Source organism: Hemitrygon akajei, unplaced genomic scaffold (assembly GCF_048418815.1).
Source record: "Hemitrygon akajei unplaced genomic scaffold, sHemAka1.3 Scf000075, whole genome shotgun sequence".
Classification (NCBI taxonomy): domain Eukaryota; kingdom Metazoa; phylum Chordata; class Chondrichthyes; order Myliobatiformes; family Dasyatidae; genus Hemitrygon; species Hemitrygon akajei.
This window is the reverse complement of record NW_027331961.1, coordinates 2,634,565-2,651,596: the sequence shown is the minus strand read 5'-3', so window position 1 is coordinate 2,651,596 and position 17,032 is coordinate 2,634,565. Positions and strand designations below refer to the sequence as shown.

At 51.5% G+C, this 17,032-nt stretch overlaps 1 protein-coding gene across 1 annotated transcript; it reads left to right on the top strand.

The window, feature by feature from the left end:
- Positions 1-8,016: 8,016 nt before the first annotated feature.
- On the top strand, positions 8,017-9,970 carry LOC140722370 (leukocyte cysteine proteinase inhibitor 1-like). The gene is made up of 3 exons (XM_073037127.1): positions 8,017-8,143; positions 9,002-9,112; positions 9,546-9,970. The coding sequence occupies exons 1-3, from the start codon at positions 8,084-8,086 to the stop codon at positions 9,669-9,671; spliced, it is 297 nt and encodes a 98-aa protein (XP_072893228.1). The 5' UTR covers positions 8,017-8,083; the 3' UTR covers positions 9,672-9,970.
- The last annotated feature ends 7,062 nt before the right edge of the window (positions 9,971-17,032 follow it).

The following is a 17,032-nucleotide window of genomic DNA, read 5'->3' as shown; positions in this document are numbered from 1 at the left end:
TAATACCATGTATGTATCCAAGCTCTCAGTTCATCACCTTTGTTCCTGATGCTTCTTGCATTGAGGTACACACACTTTAGCCCTTCTACATTACTACCTTTATATCCTTTATTCTGCTTCTCTTTGCTCAAAGCCTTTCTATATGTTAGATCTGACTTTACTCCATGCACTATACTTGCAGTACTCGCATGACCTTAATCCTCATCCACCTCACTATCTGCTCTAACACTCTGGTTCCCCTGCCCCTGCAAATCTAGTTCAAACCCCCTCCTGTGCCTCCTAAACTTTTCTACTATGCTTCTAGCATCGAACTATCCGCAGCCCAGGACATTAGTCGAACTGTGTTTCAACAATTTGACGCTTGAACTTGCCAAAGATCTAAACAACATCTAGCTCCGACAACTCTCTAGTATCAGCTCTGGCTCTCCGAGTTTCAACCCCCTCCCACTCTGGTTTAAACCCCCAACCCATCCCGTACACCACAAGCAAACGTTCCCACTAAGTTATTAGACCCCTTCTAGTTGATCTCAAACCATCTTGTCTGCACAGGTCTCAAATTCACAGGGACAGGATCCGTCATCGCTTTGTATCTCTCTATAAGAAAAAAGGACACCGAATGACCATGGTGTTTAGAAAGGAGAATGTCTCCGACTGATTTATTTTAAAGAGATGGCGTAAAACTGGCAGTAAGTTGGGAAGCAACTGTAAGAATTGCCTTGCATCATATTTTATATTCCATTGTGTCATGGAGTCTGTTGAAAACAGAAATGGTTTAAACATAAAATAAAGCTTTCTTTGCTCACATCTGCAGGTGGGCGGCGACTGTCCAACCGGTTGAACCTGATTTCAGCAGAAAGGCCGCACCCTGTTCTGAGGAATGCGTACGTGGGGAAATCTGACCAACATACAGGGCCGCAGCTTGCACAGAGACAAGGAGATCTGAGATTCACAGGAAAGCAACCGGCAACGTCCTGCACTTAGGAAGATCTTCTGATTCGGAAACCCAGAGAAACAAACACAAAACTCTGAAGAAACACAGAACGACAAAAAACAGTAACAGTCGACATTTCGGGCCGAGACCTTTCATCAGGAACTAACTTATTCCATAACCCACAACTCCTAAACCAGCCAAATATTACTCGGCTCGTCGTTTGAAATAAAGGGCGAAGGCCATTACTTGGAAATCTACCCACAAGGAAATAGAAAATTGTTAACATTTTTTTCTGGCTTTTCATTTCCAACCAGACTACTGTCTGCGGTTTGTATCAGTGATCAAGAATTCATTAGTTTAGATATAAACTTCTTCTCGCCATGCTGGTGTTTGTATCCCTGAGGTTGTGTTTACATGCTGGGATTTTTCCACAACTTATATCAAGATTAAGAACTGTTCTAGAATCAGCAATAAACGTTTCATGCGAGGGCTGTACAGCCCTATCCTGCACCATTTTCAAAATACGTTACTTCAGGTGAATACGTCGATATATATATATATATATATATATATATATATATATATCTGTTTCTTTTATTCTGTTCGGGTAGATTGTAATTGTTTGGAGCCCTTCTCGGTGGCCGGTGGAAGTAAAGATTGTTTTCATTATATTGAAGGTCTGGATGCTTAATAAACACCGGGGTGGAGAGCTATAAGACCCAAAGATATAGGAGCAGAATGAGGCTGTTTGGTCCATTGAGTCTGCTCCGCCAGTTCATCATGGCTGATTCAACATTTTATCTGAGTCCCAAACTCCTCCCTGCTGCTCGTATCCCGTCAGTAAATTAGGATTGGTAAGTGCTGGTACTAAGATAGGTGGCGTTGTAGATAATGAAGTAGGTTTTCAGAGCTTGCAGAGAGACTTAGGCCAGTTAGAAGAGTGGGCTGAAAGATGGCAGATGGAGTTTAATGCTGTTAAGTGTGAGTTGCTACATTTTGGTAGGAATAATCCAAGTAGGACATATATGGTAAATGGTAAGGCATTGCGGAATACAGTAGAACAGAGTGATCTAGGAATAATGGTGCCTAGTTCCCTGAAGGTGGAATCTCATGTGGATAGGGTGGTGACGAAAGCTTTTGGTATGCTGGCCTTATAAATCACAGCATTGAGTATAGGTAATGGGATGTAATGTTAAAATTCTACAAGGCATTGGTGTAAGTTGGAATTTGGAGTAAGTTAGGTCTTTACTCTTTGGAGTGTAGAAGGTTGAGTGGGTATTGATAAAGGTATTTAAAATTATAGGGGGGGTATAGATAGAGTTGACGTGGATAGGCTGTTTTCCACTGAGAATCGGGGAGATTCAAAGAAGACGACATCAGTTGAGAATTAAGGGACAAAAGCTCAGGGGTAACACGAGGGGCAACTTCTTTACTCAGAGAGTGGTAACTGTGTGTAACGAGCTTCCAGTAGAAGAGTTAGAGGCAGCTTCTATATTGTCACTTGAAGTAAAATTGGATAGGTATATGGACAGGAAAGGAATGGAAGGTTATTGGCTGAATGCAGGTCGGTGGGAATAGGTGAGAGTAAGCTTTCGGCACGGACTGGAAGGTCCGAGATCGCCTGTTTCCGTGCTGTAATTGTTATATGGTTATATAAGTATTCATTGAGGGCCTTGCACACTTCCACAGCCTCCAAGCACATCTTCCCACCTTTATCTCTAATCGGTCCTATCTTCACTCCTGTCAACCTTTGGTTCTTCACATAATTGAAGAATGCCTGGGGTTTATCTTTACCCTACTCGCCAAGGTCTTCTCATGCCCCTTATTCCTCTGCTCAGCTCCTTCTTAAGCTCCTTTCCAGCTACTCTATATTCCTCAATAGACCCATCTGATCCTTGCTTCCCAAACCTCACGTGTGCAGCCTTCTTCCATCTGACTAGATTCTCCACCTCAATTGTCACCTGTGATTCCTTCACCCTACCAATCTTTATCTTCCTCACTGGGACACGTTTATCCTTAACATCCTGCAAGAGATCTCTAAACATCGACCACATGTCCATAGTACATTTCCCTGCAACAAAATCATCCCAATTCACAGCCGCAAGTTCTAGACTTAGAGCCTCATAATTTGCCCTTCCCCAAATAAAAATTTCCCTGTCCTGTTTGATTCTATCCTTTTCCATTATAATGCTAAAGGCCAGGGAACGGTGATCACTGTCCCTCAGATACTAACCCACTGACAGATCGGTGACCTGACCCGGTTCGTTACCTAATACTAGATCTAGTATGGCATTACCCCAGGTCGGCCTGTCAACATATTGTGACAGGAATCCATCCTGGACACACTTAACAAACTCTGCTCCGTCTAAATCATTTGAACTAATCAGATGCCAATCAATATTAAGTAAGTTAAAGTCACCCATGATAATAACCCTGTTATTTTTGCACCTTTCCAAAATCTACCTCCCAATCTGCTCCTCGGTATCTCTGCCGCTACCAGCGGGCCTGTAGAATGCCCCCAGTAGTGTAACTGCTCCCTTCCTGTTCCTGATTTCCACCCATACTGACTCAAAACAAGATCCTGCTACATTACCCACCCTTTCTGTAGCTGTAATAGTATCCCTGACCAGTAATGCCACCCCTCCTCCGCTTTTCCCCCCTCTCTGTCACTTTTAAAGCACTGAAATCCAGGAATATTGAGAATCCATTCCTGCCCTGGTGCCAGACAAGTCTCTGTAATGGCCACTACATCATAATTCCATGTATGTATCCAAGCTCTCAGTTCATCACCTTTGTTCCTGATGCTTCTTGCATTGAAGTACACACACTTTAGCCCTTCTACATTACTACCTTTATATCCTTTATTCCGCTTCTCTTTGCTCAAAAGCCTTTCTATATGCTAGATCTGACTTTACTCCATGCACCATACTTGCAGTACTCGCATGACCTTAATCCTCATCCACCTCACTATCTGCTCTAACGCTCTGGTTCCCCTGCCCCTGCAAATCTAGTTCAAACCCCCTCCTGTGCCTCCTAAACTTTTCTACTATGCTTCTAGCATCGAACTATCCGCAGCCCAGTCGAACATTAGTCGTACTGTGCTCAACCATTTGCCAAAGGTCTAAACAACATTTAGCTGCGACAACTCTCCAGTATCAGTTCTGGCACTCCGAATTTCAACCCCCTCCCACTCCGGTTTAAACCCCCAACCCCATCCCGTATACCACAAGCAAACGTTCCCACTAGGGTATTAGAGCCCTTCCAGTTCATCTCAAACCATCTTGTCTGCACATGTCTCAAATTCACAGGGGCAGGGTCCCGTCACCGGTCGCTCTCTCTCTCTCTATAAGAAGAAAGGACACTGAATGACCGTGGTGTTTAGAAAGGAGAATGTCTCCGACTGATTTATTTAAAGAAATGGCGTGAACACGCAGAAAGTTGGAAAGGAACTGTAAGAATTGCCTTGAATTTTATTTTATATTCCACTGTGTCATGGAGTCTTCTGAAAACAGAAATGGTTAAACATAACATCATGCTATCTTTGCTCACAGCTGCAGGTGGGCGGCGACTGCCCAACCGGTTGAACCTGATTTCAGCAGAAAGGCTGCACCCTGTACTGAGGAATGCGTACGTGGGGGAACCCGGCCAACATACAGGGCCGCTGCTTGCACAGAGACAAGGAGCTCTGAGTTTCACAGGAAAGCAACCGGCAACGTCCTGCACTTCGGAAGATCTTCTGATTCGGAAACCCGGAGCAACACACACAAAACTCTGAAGAAACACAGAACAGCACAAATCAGTAAATAGTCGACATTTCGGGCCGAGATCTTTCATCAGGAACTAACTTTATCACTAACCCACAACTCCTAAACCAGCCAAATATTGCTCGGCTCATTGTTTGAAATGAAGGGCGAAGGCCACTACTTGGAAAAATACCACAAGGAAATAGAACATTGTTAATATTTTTCTAGCTTTTCATTTCCAACCAGACAATTGTCTACGGGTTCTATCAATGATCAAGAATTCATTAGCACAGTTATAAACTTCTTCTCGCCATGCTGGTGTTTGTATCCCTGAGGTTGTGTTTACATGCTGGGATTTTTCCGCAGCTTATATCATGATTAAGGTTCCAGAATCAGCAAAAAAAAACCATGCAAAGGCTGTTTAGCCTTAGCCTGCACGATTTTCAAAATACGTTACCTCAGGTGAATACATCGATATATATCTGTTTCTTTTATTCTGATCGGGTAGATTGTAATTGTTTGGAGCCCCTTCTCGGTGGCCGGTGGAAGTAAAGATTCATTTTGATTATATTGAAGGTCTGGATGCTTAATAAACAGCCGGGTGGAGAGCTATAAGACATAGAACATGGAACATAGAACAATACAGCACATTACAGGCCCTTCGACCCAGAATGTTGTGCCGACACTCAAACCCTGCTTCCCACATAACCCTCCAACTAATCATCCTCCATATACCTGTCCAGGAGTCTCTTAAACTTCACTAGTGTATCTGCCTCCACCACTGTCTCAGGCAGTGCATTCCACGCACCAACCACATTCTGAGTGAAAAACCTTCCTCTAATATCCTCCTTGAACTTCCCTCCCCTTACCTTAAAGCCATGTCCTCTTGTTCTGAGCACTGGTGCCCTGGGAAGAGGAGCTGGCTGTCCACTCTGTCTATTCCTCTTAATATCTTGTACACCACAATCATGTCTCCTCTCATCCTCCTTCTCTCCAAAGAGTAAAGACCTAGCTCCCTTAATCTCTGATCATAATCCATCCTCTCTAAACCAGGCAGCATCCTGGTAAATCTCCTCTGTACCCTTTCCAATGCTTCCACATCCTTCCTATACTGAGGCGACCAGAACTGGACACAAAACTCCAAGTGTGGCCAAACTAGCGTTTTACAGAGCTGCATCATTACATCGCATCTCTTAAACTCTAACCCTCGACTTTTGAAATCTAACACCCCATAAGCTTTCTTACTACCCTATCCAACTGTGAGGCAACGTTCAGGAATCTGTGGACATGTACCCCCAGATCACCCTGCTCCTCCAAACTACCAAGTATTCTGCCATTTACTTTGTACTCTGCCTTGGAGCTGGTCCTTCCAAAGTGTACCACCTCACACTTCTCTGGGTTGAACTCCGTCTGCCATTTCTCAGCCCACTTCTGCATCCTATCAATGTCTCTCTCTGCAATCTTCGACAATCCTCTACACTATCTACAACACCACGAACCTTTGTGTCGTCTGCAAACTTGCCAACCCAAACTTCTACCCCCATATCCAGGTCGTTAATAAAAATCACAAAAAGTAGAGGTCCCAGAACAGATCCTTGTGGGACACCACTAGTCACAACCCTCCAATCCGAATGTACTCCCTCTACCACGACCCTCTGCCTTCTGCAGGCAAGCCAATTCTGAATCCTCTTGGCCAAACATCCCTGGATCCCATACCTTCTGACTTTCTGAATAAGCCTACCGTGTGGAACCTTGTCAGATGCTTTACTAAAATCCATGTAGATCACATCCACTGCACTACCCTCATTTATATGCCTGGTCACCTCCTCAGAGAACTCTATCAGGCTTGTTAGGCACGATCTGCCCTTCCCAAAGCCATGCTGGCTGTCCCTGATCAGACCATGATTCTCTAAAGGCCCATAGATCCTATCTCTAAGAATCTTTTCCAACAGCTTTTCCCAACACAGATGTAAGGCTCACTGGTCTATAATTACCTGGTTTATTCCTACTACCTTTTTTGAACAAGGGGATAACATTCGCCTCCTTCCAATTCTCCGGTACCATTCCCGTGGACAACGAGGGCATAAAGATCCTAGCCAGAGGTTCAGCAATCTCTTCCCTTGCCTCATGGAGCAGCCTGGGAAATATTCTGTCAGGCCCGGGGACTTATCCGTCCTAATGTATTTACCAACTCCAACTCCTCCTCTCCCTTAATATCAACATGCTCCAGAACATCAACATCACTCATATTGCCCTCACCGTCATCAAGTTCCCTCTCAGTGGTGAATACCGAAGAGAATTAATCATTGAGGACCTCGCTCACTTCCACAGCCTCCAGGCACATCTTCCCACTTTTATCTCTAATCGGTCCTATCTTCACTCCTGTCATCCTTTTGTTCTTCACATAATTGAAGAACGCCTTGGGATTTTCCTTTACCCTACTCGCCAAGGCCTTCTCATGCACCCTTCTTAATCTTCTCAGCCCTTTCTTAAGCTCCTTTCTTGCTACCCTATGTTCCTCAATAGACCCATCTGATCCTTGCTTCCTAAACCTCATGTATGCTGCCTTCTTCCACCTGATTAGATTTTCCACTTCACTTGTCACCCATGGTTCCTTCACCCTACCATTCTTCAACTTCCTCAGCGGGACAAATGTATCGCTGACATCCTGCAAGCGACCCTTAAACATCGACCACATGTCCATAGTACATTTCCCTGCAAAAACATCATCCCAATTCACACCCGCAAGTTCTAGTCTTATAGCCTCATAATTTGCCCTTCACCAACTAAAAATGTTCCTGTCCTGTTTGATTCTATCCTTTTCCATGATAATGCTAAAGACCAGGGAGCGGTGATGACTGTCCCCCAGATGCTCAGCTACTGACAGATCTGTGACCTGACCCGATTCATTACCTAATACTAGATCTAGTATGGCATTCCCCCTAATTGGCCTATCAACATACTGTGACAGGAATCCATCCTGGACACATTAAACCAACTCTGCCCCATCTAAACCCTTGGAACTAATCAAGTGCCAATCAATATTAAGGAAGTTAAAGCCACCCATGATAACAACCCTGTTATTTTTGCACCTTTCCAAAATCTGCCTCCCAATCTGCGGCGTTGAGGGAGGAGCAAGTTCCATAAAAGCAGGGCTTGTCGAGTGGTGGAGGAAGACAGAGAGAGAGAGAGAGAGAGAGAGAGAGAGAGGAGAGAGAGAGAGAGAGAGAGAGAGAGAGAGAGAGAGAGAGAGAGGAGAGAGAGAGAAGAGAGAGAGAGAGAGAGAGAGAGAGAGAGAGAGAGAGAGAGAGAGAGAGAGAGAGAGAGAGAGAGAGAGAGAGAGAGAGAGAGAGAGAGAGAGAGAAAGTCCGTGAAGGAGCGAGTCTACAGACAGACAGGAACAGTGAAAATGCCAGCTTGGTCAGGTCCCCTGACAGCCGACCCGACGGTGCAAGAGTATGCCAATGAGGTGAGGACCCCAACTTACTGAACCAGCGCCCTCCCTACCACGTCTCCACTAAACCAACCTTCCTCAACGGAGGATGGAGAGCTGGAGCGTTGGAATGGGGATGGGTGGCGGGGTGGAGAGAAAATGGGGGGAGAGACGGTCGGGGAAGGAGAGGAACTCGATATAGATCCGGGCGTCCCAACTTTTATTTCTACCACGTGCCTTGCCATTAACTGAGTGATCCGTGGACCACAGGCTTGGAATACCCGATTTGGAGGAAGATGCAGAGTGCGGAGAGGGGAGGACAGGATTGGGGTGAAGGGAAGAGAAAGGGACGAAGCGGGAAGAAGGAGAGGTGAAGGGGGAGTAGGAGCTGTGGGAGTTCAGGAGATGAGAGCGGGGAGGGCGATGGAGAGAGGAGTGTACGGGAGAGGGGAGGAAGGATTGGGGAGAGGGGGAGAAAAGAAAACGGTAAGACGGGAGTGGGGAGACGGGGTTTCTGGAAATAGGGAGAGGGAAATAGGTGCGGAGGGCATTCGGGAGAATTGCGTTGAGGGGAAGTGGAAGGATGGGAAACAGAGAAAGATACGGGCAAGGGAGAAACCGGGGGAATCAGTGAGAGGGGAAAGGGAGAGAGACGGGAAGCAAGGACAGGAGAAATGATCAGAGATTGTTGATGGGTCGAGGAAGGGCACTGGAGGTAGAGGGAGCGAAGAGAGAGAAAGATGAGGAGAGAGGAGGAGGAAGAACTGAGGAGGTGCAGAAAGTGGAGAGAAAGGATAGGCGCAGCTGCTCCCTTGCTGAACCACCTCGCCCCCCCCCCCACCCGATGCTGCCCTTCAGGGAGGTTCAAATGTCTCTGTTCCTGTGCTTGTCCAGGTGAAGGACGTTGTGCAGAAGAAGATCCAGGTCACAATGATAAAATATATGGCGACCCTCTACCGGAAGCAAGAACAGACTATTATGACGGGGAAGATGTTTCTGATCAAGGTAATGTCCCCACACAGGAGTCGGGTCACAAAGACGGGGAGAGGTGCGAGTAGGACTGGAGTGATGGGAAGCGGATGGAGGTAGGGGAGGGAGAACGGGAGGGGTGTAGGGGCGAGAGTGGGAGACGGAAACGTGAAGTAGGGGTGGGAGGGCTGAGCCCGGGAGGGATGAGGTGATCAAGGCTTGTAGGGGTAGGGAGCGGGTGACGGAGACCGCCGGCGTGTAGGGGAGGGAGGAGTGACCGAGATGGTGAAGGATGCAAGGGTGGGAGAGGTTGACGGAGATGCGGATGGTTGTGGGGCAAACAGTGGTTGACAGAGAGGCGGAGACAGTGGGAACAAAAGTTGGGCGTCGGGGAGACACTAGTTCACGGAGGTGGGAGAGGGAGCGAGGTGATGTATACCCCTGTCTCATCGACTGAATCTGCCCACAGGTGGACATCGGAATCCCCGCCAACTTTCTCCACCTGGAAGTGTTCGTGCCCGGGGGCTCCCCGTGCATTCTGTTGGCGGTCGAGGAAAACCACAACGTTGGTGATACGATGGAACCCCTGATCTGAGAGAATTCACCGATCCGCCCTTCTTACGCCCCCCCCCCCCCACGGGAAGACCCACCCAAACCCGCTGAGAGCAGTCGGTGACAACTAGTTAGTGGGTACAATGGAGCACAGATCCAAGCCTCTCTGTCAACACCCCACGCACCCCTCCCCAACCTGCCCACTCACCGACAGTGTGCGGGGCCCCGGGGTATGAACGTCACCCCTTCCCACCCCAACCCCTCTACAGCTCGCTGAGGCCATTGCCAAGCTTCCGCCACTCGACTGCACGAGCTTCGATCAATAAAACTGCATCGATCTGATTGGTTGTCTGGTTGTGTTATTTTGCCCCGTTTATCATCACCCCCCCCCCCCCCCGGTGCTGGGAGTGAGTGGTCCAGGCGGTGCGAGGGGTGAGGCGGCGGGTGGGAAGGAAGTGGGAGCGAAAGGCGGGGTGGGAAGGGAGACGGAGGGACAGGAGAGCGAGAGGGACGCAGAGGCACAGACGGGGGAACGGGTAAGGGAGCGTGGAGAGGGGGATAAAGGAGAGAGGGCTCGGTGGGAAACAGAGAAAGGGGAGACGGGAGCGAAGATGTCGAGAGGACGAAGGAGGAGTGAAGGGGGTTTCAGAAAAGAACTGAACAGGAGGAGAAAGAGAAAGAGGCGCGAACAGAAACAGAGCGAGTCAGTTGAAATTGTGTCTCGGCTGACAAGGGACAGTAAGGAGAGAGTGAGACAGTGGGATTAGTTCGGGGACTGACACGGTCTGTGGGGAGAGAGTGGGACAGTGGGATTAGTTTGGGGACTGACACGGGCTGTGGGGAGAGAGTGGGACAGTGGGATTAGTTTGGGGACTGACACGGTCTGTGGGGAGAGAGTGAGAGAGTGGGATTAGTTTGGGGACTGACACGGTCTGTGGGGAGAGAGTGAGAGAGTGGGATTAGTTTGGGGACTGACACGGTCTGTGGGGAGAGAGTGGGACAGTGGGATTAGTTTGGGGACTGACACGGTCTGTGGGGAGAGAGTGGGACAGTGGGATTAGTTTGGGGACTGACACGGTCTGTGGGGAGAGAGTGAGAGAGTGGCATTAGTTTGGGAACTGACAGGCTGTGGGGAGAGAGTGGGACAGTGTGATTAGTTTGGTGACTGACACGGTCTGTGGGGAGAGAGTGGGACGGTGGGATTAGTTTGGGGACTGACACGGTCTGTGGGCAGAGAGTGGGACAGTGGGATTAGTTTGGGGACTGCAACAGGGCTGTGGGGAGAGAGTGGGACAGTGTGATTAGTTTGGTGACTGACACGGTCTGTGGGGAGAGAGTGGGACGGTGGGATTAGTTTGGGGACTGACACGGTCTGTGGGGAGAGAGTGAGAGAGTGGGATTAGTTTGGGGACTGACACGGTCTGTGGGGAGAGAGTGGGACAGTGGGATTAGTTTGGGGACTGACACGGTCTGTGGGGAGAGAGTGGGACAGTGGGATTAGTTTGGGGACTGACACGGTCTGTGGGGAGAGAGTGAGAGAGTGGCATTAGTTTGGGGACTGACACGGTCTGTGGGGAGAGAGTGGGACAGTGGGATTAGTTTGGGGACTGACACGGTCTGTGGGAAGAGAGTGGGACAGTGGGATTAGTTTGGGGACTGACACGGTCTGTGGGAAGAGAGTGGGACAGTGGGATTAGTTCGGGGACTGACACGGTCTGTGGGGAGAGAGTGGGACAGTGGGATTAGTTTGGGGACTGACACGGGCCGTGGGGAGAGAGTGGGACAGTGGGATTAGTTCGGGGACTGACACAGGACTGTGGGGAGAGAGTGGGACAGTGGGATTAGTTTGGGGACTGACACGGTCTGTGGGGAGAGAGTGGGACAGTGGGATTAGTTCGGGGACTGACACAGGACTGTGGGGAGAGAGTGGGACAGTGGGATTAGTTTGGGGACTGACACGGTCTGTGGGGAGAGAGTGGGACAGTGGGATTAGTTCGGGGACTGACACGGTCTGTGGGGAGAGAGTGGGACAGTGGGATTAGTTCGGGGACTGACACGGTCTGTGGGGAGAGAGTTGGTCAGTGTGATTAGTTTGGGGACTGACACGGTCTGTGGGGAGAGAGTGGGACAGTGGGATTAGTTTGGGGACTGACACGGTCTATGGGGAGAGAGTGGGACAGTGGGATTAGTTCGGGGACTGACACGGTCTGTGGGGAGAGAGTGGGACAGTGGGATTAGTTCGGGGACTGACACGGTCTGTGGGGAGAGAGTGGGACAGTGGGATTAGTTTGGGGACTGACACGGTCTGTGGGCAGAGAGTGGGACAGTGGGATCAGTTTGGGGACTGACACGGTCTGTGGGGAGAGAGTGGGACAGTGGGATTAGTTTGGGGACTGACACGGTCTGTGGGCAGAGAGTGGGACAGTGGGATTAGTTTGGGGACTGACACGGTCTGTGGGGAGAGATTGGGACAGTGGGATTAGTTTGGGGACTGACACGGTCTGTGGGGAGAGAGTGGGACAGTGGGATTAGTTCGGGGACTGACACGGTCTGTGGGGAGAGAGTGGGACAGTGGGATTAGTTCGGGGACTGACACGGGCCGTGGGTAGAGAGTGGGACAGTGCGACTAGTTCGGGGACTGACACGGTCTGTGGGGAGAGAGTGAGACAGTGGGATTTGTGTGGGGAAGGACAAGGAGCTGTGGGGAGAGAACGAGGCAGTGGGGTTAGTTCTCAGGCTGACACGGTCTGTGGGGAGAGAGTGGGACAGTGCGACTAGTTTGGGGACTGACACGGTCTGTGGGCAGAGAGTGGGACAGTGGGATCAGTTTGGGGACTGACACGGTCTGTGGGGAGAGAGTGGGACAGTGGGATTAGTTTGGGGACTGACACGGTCTGTGGGCAGAGAGTGGGACAGTGGGATTAGTTTGGGGACTGACACGGTCTGTGGGGAGAGAGTGGGACAGTGGGATTAGTTTGGGGACTGACACGGTCTGTGGGGAGAGAGTGAGAGAGTGGGATTAGTTTGGGGACTGACACGGTCTGTGGGGAGAGAGTGGGACAGTGGGATTAGTTTGGGGACTGACACGGTCTGTGGGCAGAGAGTGGGACAGTGGGATCAGTTTGGGGACTGACACGGTCTGTGGGGAGAGAGTGGGACAGTGGGATTAGTTTGGGGACTGACACGGTCTGTGGGCAGAGAGTGGGACAGTGGGATTAGTTTGGGGACTGACACGGTCTGTGGGGAGAGAGTGGGACAGTGGGATTAGTTTGGGGACTGACACGGGCCGTGGGGAGAGACTGGGACAGTGGGATCAGTTTGGGGACTGACACGGTCTGTGGGGAGAGAGTGGGACAGTGGGATTAGTTTGGGGACTGACACGGGCCGTGGGGAGAGACTGGGACAGTGGGATTAGTTTGGGGACTGACACGGTCTGTGGGGAGAGAGTGGGACAGTGGGATTAGTTTGGGGACTGACACGGGCCGTGGGGAGAGACTGGGACAGTGGGATTAGTTCGGGGACTGACACGGTCTGTGGGGAGAGAGTGGGACAGTGTGATTAGTTCGGGGACTGACACGGGCCGTGGGGAGAGAGTGGGACAGTGGGATTAGTTCGGGGACTGACACGGGCCGTGGGTAGAGAGTGGGACAGTGCGACTAGTTCGGGGACTGACACGGTCTGTGGGGAGAGAGTGGGACAGTGGGATTAGTTCGGGGACTGACACGCTCTGTGGGGAGAGAGTGGGACAGTGGGATTTGTGTGGGGAAGGACAAGGAGCTGTGGGGAGAGAACGAGGCAGTGGGGTTAGTTCTCAGGCTGACACAGGACTGTTAGGAGAGAGTGGGGCAGTGTGATCAGTTTGGAGAATGACACGGGCCGTGGGGAGAGAGTGGGACAGTGTGATTAGTTTGGGGACTGGCACGGTCTGTGGGGAGAGAGTGGGACAGTGTGATTAGTTCGGGGACTGACATCGGCCGTGGGGAGAGAGTGAGAGAGTGGGATTAGTTTGGGGACTGACAGACTGTGGGCCGAGAGTGGGACAGTGTGATCAGTTTTTGGACTGACATCGGCCGTGGGGAGAGAGTGAGAGAGTGGGATTAGTTTGGGGACTGACACAGGGCCGTGGGGAGAGAGTGGGACAGTGTGATTAGTTTGGTGACTGACACAGTCTGTGGGGAGAGAGTGGGACAGTGGGATTAGTTTGGGGACTGACACGGTCTGTGGGGAGAGAGTGGGACAGTGGGATTAGTTTGGGGACTGACACGGTCTGTGGGCAGAGAGTGGGACAGTGGGATCAGTTTGGGGACTGACACGGTCTGTGGGGAGAGAGTGGGACAGTGGGATTAGTTTGGGGACTGACACGGTCTGTGGGCAGAGAGTTGGTCAGTGTGATTAGTTTGGGGACTGACACGGTCTGTGGGGAGAGAGTGGGACAGTGGGATTAGTTTGGGGACTGACACGGTCTATGGGGAGAGAGTGGGACAGTGGGATTAGTTCGGGGACTGACACGGTCTGTGGGGAGAGAGTGGGACAGTGGGATTAGTTCGGGGACTGACACGGTCTGTGGGGAGAGAGTGGGACAGTGGGATTAGTTTGGGGACTGACACGGTCTGTGGGCAGAGAGTGGGACAGTGGGATCAGTTTGGGGACTGACACGGTCTGTGGGGAGAGAGTGGGACAGTGGGATTAGTTTGGGGACTGACACGGTCTGTGGGCAGAGAGTGGGACAGTGGGATTAGTTTGGGGACTGACACGGTCTGTGGGGAGAGATTGGGACAGTGGGATTAGTTTGGGGACTGACACGGTCTGTGGGGAGAGAGTGGGACAGTGGGATTAGTTCGGGGACTGACACGGTCTGTGGGGAGAGAGTGGGACAGTGGGATTAGTTCGGGGACTGACACGGGCCGTGGGTAGAGAGTGGGACAGTGCGACTAGTTCGGGGACTGACACGGTCTGTGGGGAGAGAGTGAGACAGTGGGATTTGTGTGGGGAAGGACAAGGAGCTGTGGGGAGAGAACGAGGCAGTGGGGTTAGTTCTCAGGCTGACACGGTCTGTGGGGAGAGAGTGGGACAGTGCGACTAGTTTGGGGACTGACACGGTCTGTGGGCAGAGAGTGGGACAGTGGGATCAGTTTGGGGACTGACACGGTCTGTGGGGAGAGAGTGGGACAGTGGGATTAGTTTGGGGACTGACACGGTCTGTGGGCAGAGAGTGGGACAGTGGGATTAGTTTGGGGACTGACACGGTCTGTGGGGAGAGAGTGGGACAGTGGGATTAGTTTGGGGACTGACACGGTCTGTGGGGAGAGAGTGAGAGAGTGGGATTAGTTTGGGGACTGACACGGTCTGTGGGGAGAGAGTGGGACAGTGGGATTAGTTTGGGGACTGACACGGTCTGTGGGCAGAGAGTGGGACAGTGGGATCAGTTTGCGGACTGACACGGTCTGTGGGGAGAGAGTGGGACAGTGGGATTAGTTTGGGGACTGACACGGTCTGTGGGCAGAGAGTGGGACAGTGGGATTAGTTTGGGGACTGACACGGTCTGTGGGGAGAGAGTGGGACAGTGGGATTAGTTTGGGGACTGACACGGGCCGTGGGGAGAGACTGGGACAGTGGGATCAGTTTGGGGACTGACACGGTCTGTGGGGAGAGAGTGGGACAGTGGGATTAGTTTGGGGACTGACACGGGCCGTGGGGAGAGACTGGGACAGTGGGATTAGTTTGGGGACTGACACGGTCTGTGGGGAGAGAGTGGGACAGTGGGATTAGTTTGGGGACTGACACGGGCCGTGGGGAGAGACTGGGACAGTGGGATTAGTTCGGGGACTGACACGGTCTGTGGGGAGAGAGTGGGACAGTGTGATTAGTTCGGGGACTGACACGGGCCGTGGGGAGAGAGTGGGACAGTGGGATTAGTTCGGGGACTGACACGGGCCGTGGGTAGAGAGTGGGACAGTGCGACTAGTTCGGGGACTGACACGGTCTGTGGGGAGAGAGTGGGACAGTGGGATTAGTTCGGGGACTGACACGCTCTGTGGGGAGAGAGTGGGACAGTGGGATTTGTGTGGGGAAGGACAAGGAGCTGTGGGGAGAGAACGAGGCAGTGGGGTTAGTTCTCAGGCTGACACAGGACTGTTAGGAGAGAGTGGGGCAGTGTGATCAGTTTGGAGAATGACACGGGCCGTGGGGAGAGAGTGGGACAGTGTGATTAGTTTGGGGACTGACACGGTCTGTGGGGAGAGAGTGGGACAGTGTGATTAGTTCGGGGACTGACATCGGCCGTGGGGAGAGAGTGAGAGAGTGGGATTAGTTTGGGGACTGACAGGCTGTGGGCAGAGAGTGGGACAGTGTGATCAGTTTTTGGACTGACATCGGCCGTGGGGAGAGAGTGAGAGAGTGGGATTAGTTTGGGGACTGACACAGGGCCGTGGGGAGAGAGTGGGACAGTGTGATTAGTTTGGTGACTGACACAGTCTGTGGGGAGAGAGTGGGACAGTGGGATTAGTTTGGGGACTGACACGGTCTGTGGGGAGAGAGTGGGACAGTGGGATTAGTTTGGGGACTGACACGGTCTGTGGGCAGAGAGTGGGACAGTGGGATCAGTTTGGGGACTGACACGGTCTGTGGGGAGAGAGTGGGACAGTGGGATTAGTTTGGGGACTGACACGGTCTGTGGGCAGAGAGTGGGACAGTGGGATTAGTTTGGGGACTGACACGGTCTGTGGGGAGAGAGTGGGACAGTGGGATTAGTTTGGGGACTGACACGGTCTGTGGGGAGAGAGTGAGAGAGTGGGATTAGTTTGGGGACTGACACGGTCTGTGGGGAGAGAGTGGGACAGTGGGATTAGTTTGGGGACTGACACGGTCTGTGGGCAGAGAGTGGGACAGTGGGATCAGTTTGGGGACTGACACGGTCTGTGGGGAGAGAGTGGGACAGTGGGATTAGTTTGGGGACTGACACGGTCTGTGGGCAGAGAGTGGGACAGTGGGATTAGTTTGGGGACTGACACGGTCTGTGGGGAGAGAGTGGGACAGTGGGATTAGTTTGGGGACTGACACGGGCCGTGGGGAGAGACTGGGACAGTGGGATCAGTTTGGGGACTGACACGGTCTGTGGGGAGAGAGTGGGACAGTGGGATTAGTTTGGGGACTGACACGGGCCGTGGGGAGAGACTGGGACAGTGGGATTAGTTTGGGGACTGACACGGTCTGTGGGGAGAGAGTGGGACAGTGGGATTAGTTTGGGGACTGACACGGGCCGTGGGGAGAGAGTGGGACAGTGGGATTAGTTCGGGGACTGACACGGGCCGTGGGTAGAGAGTGGGACAGTGCGACTAGTTCGGGGACTGACACGGTCTGTGGGGAGAGAGTGGGACAGTGGGATTAGTTCGGGGACTGACACGC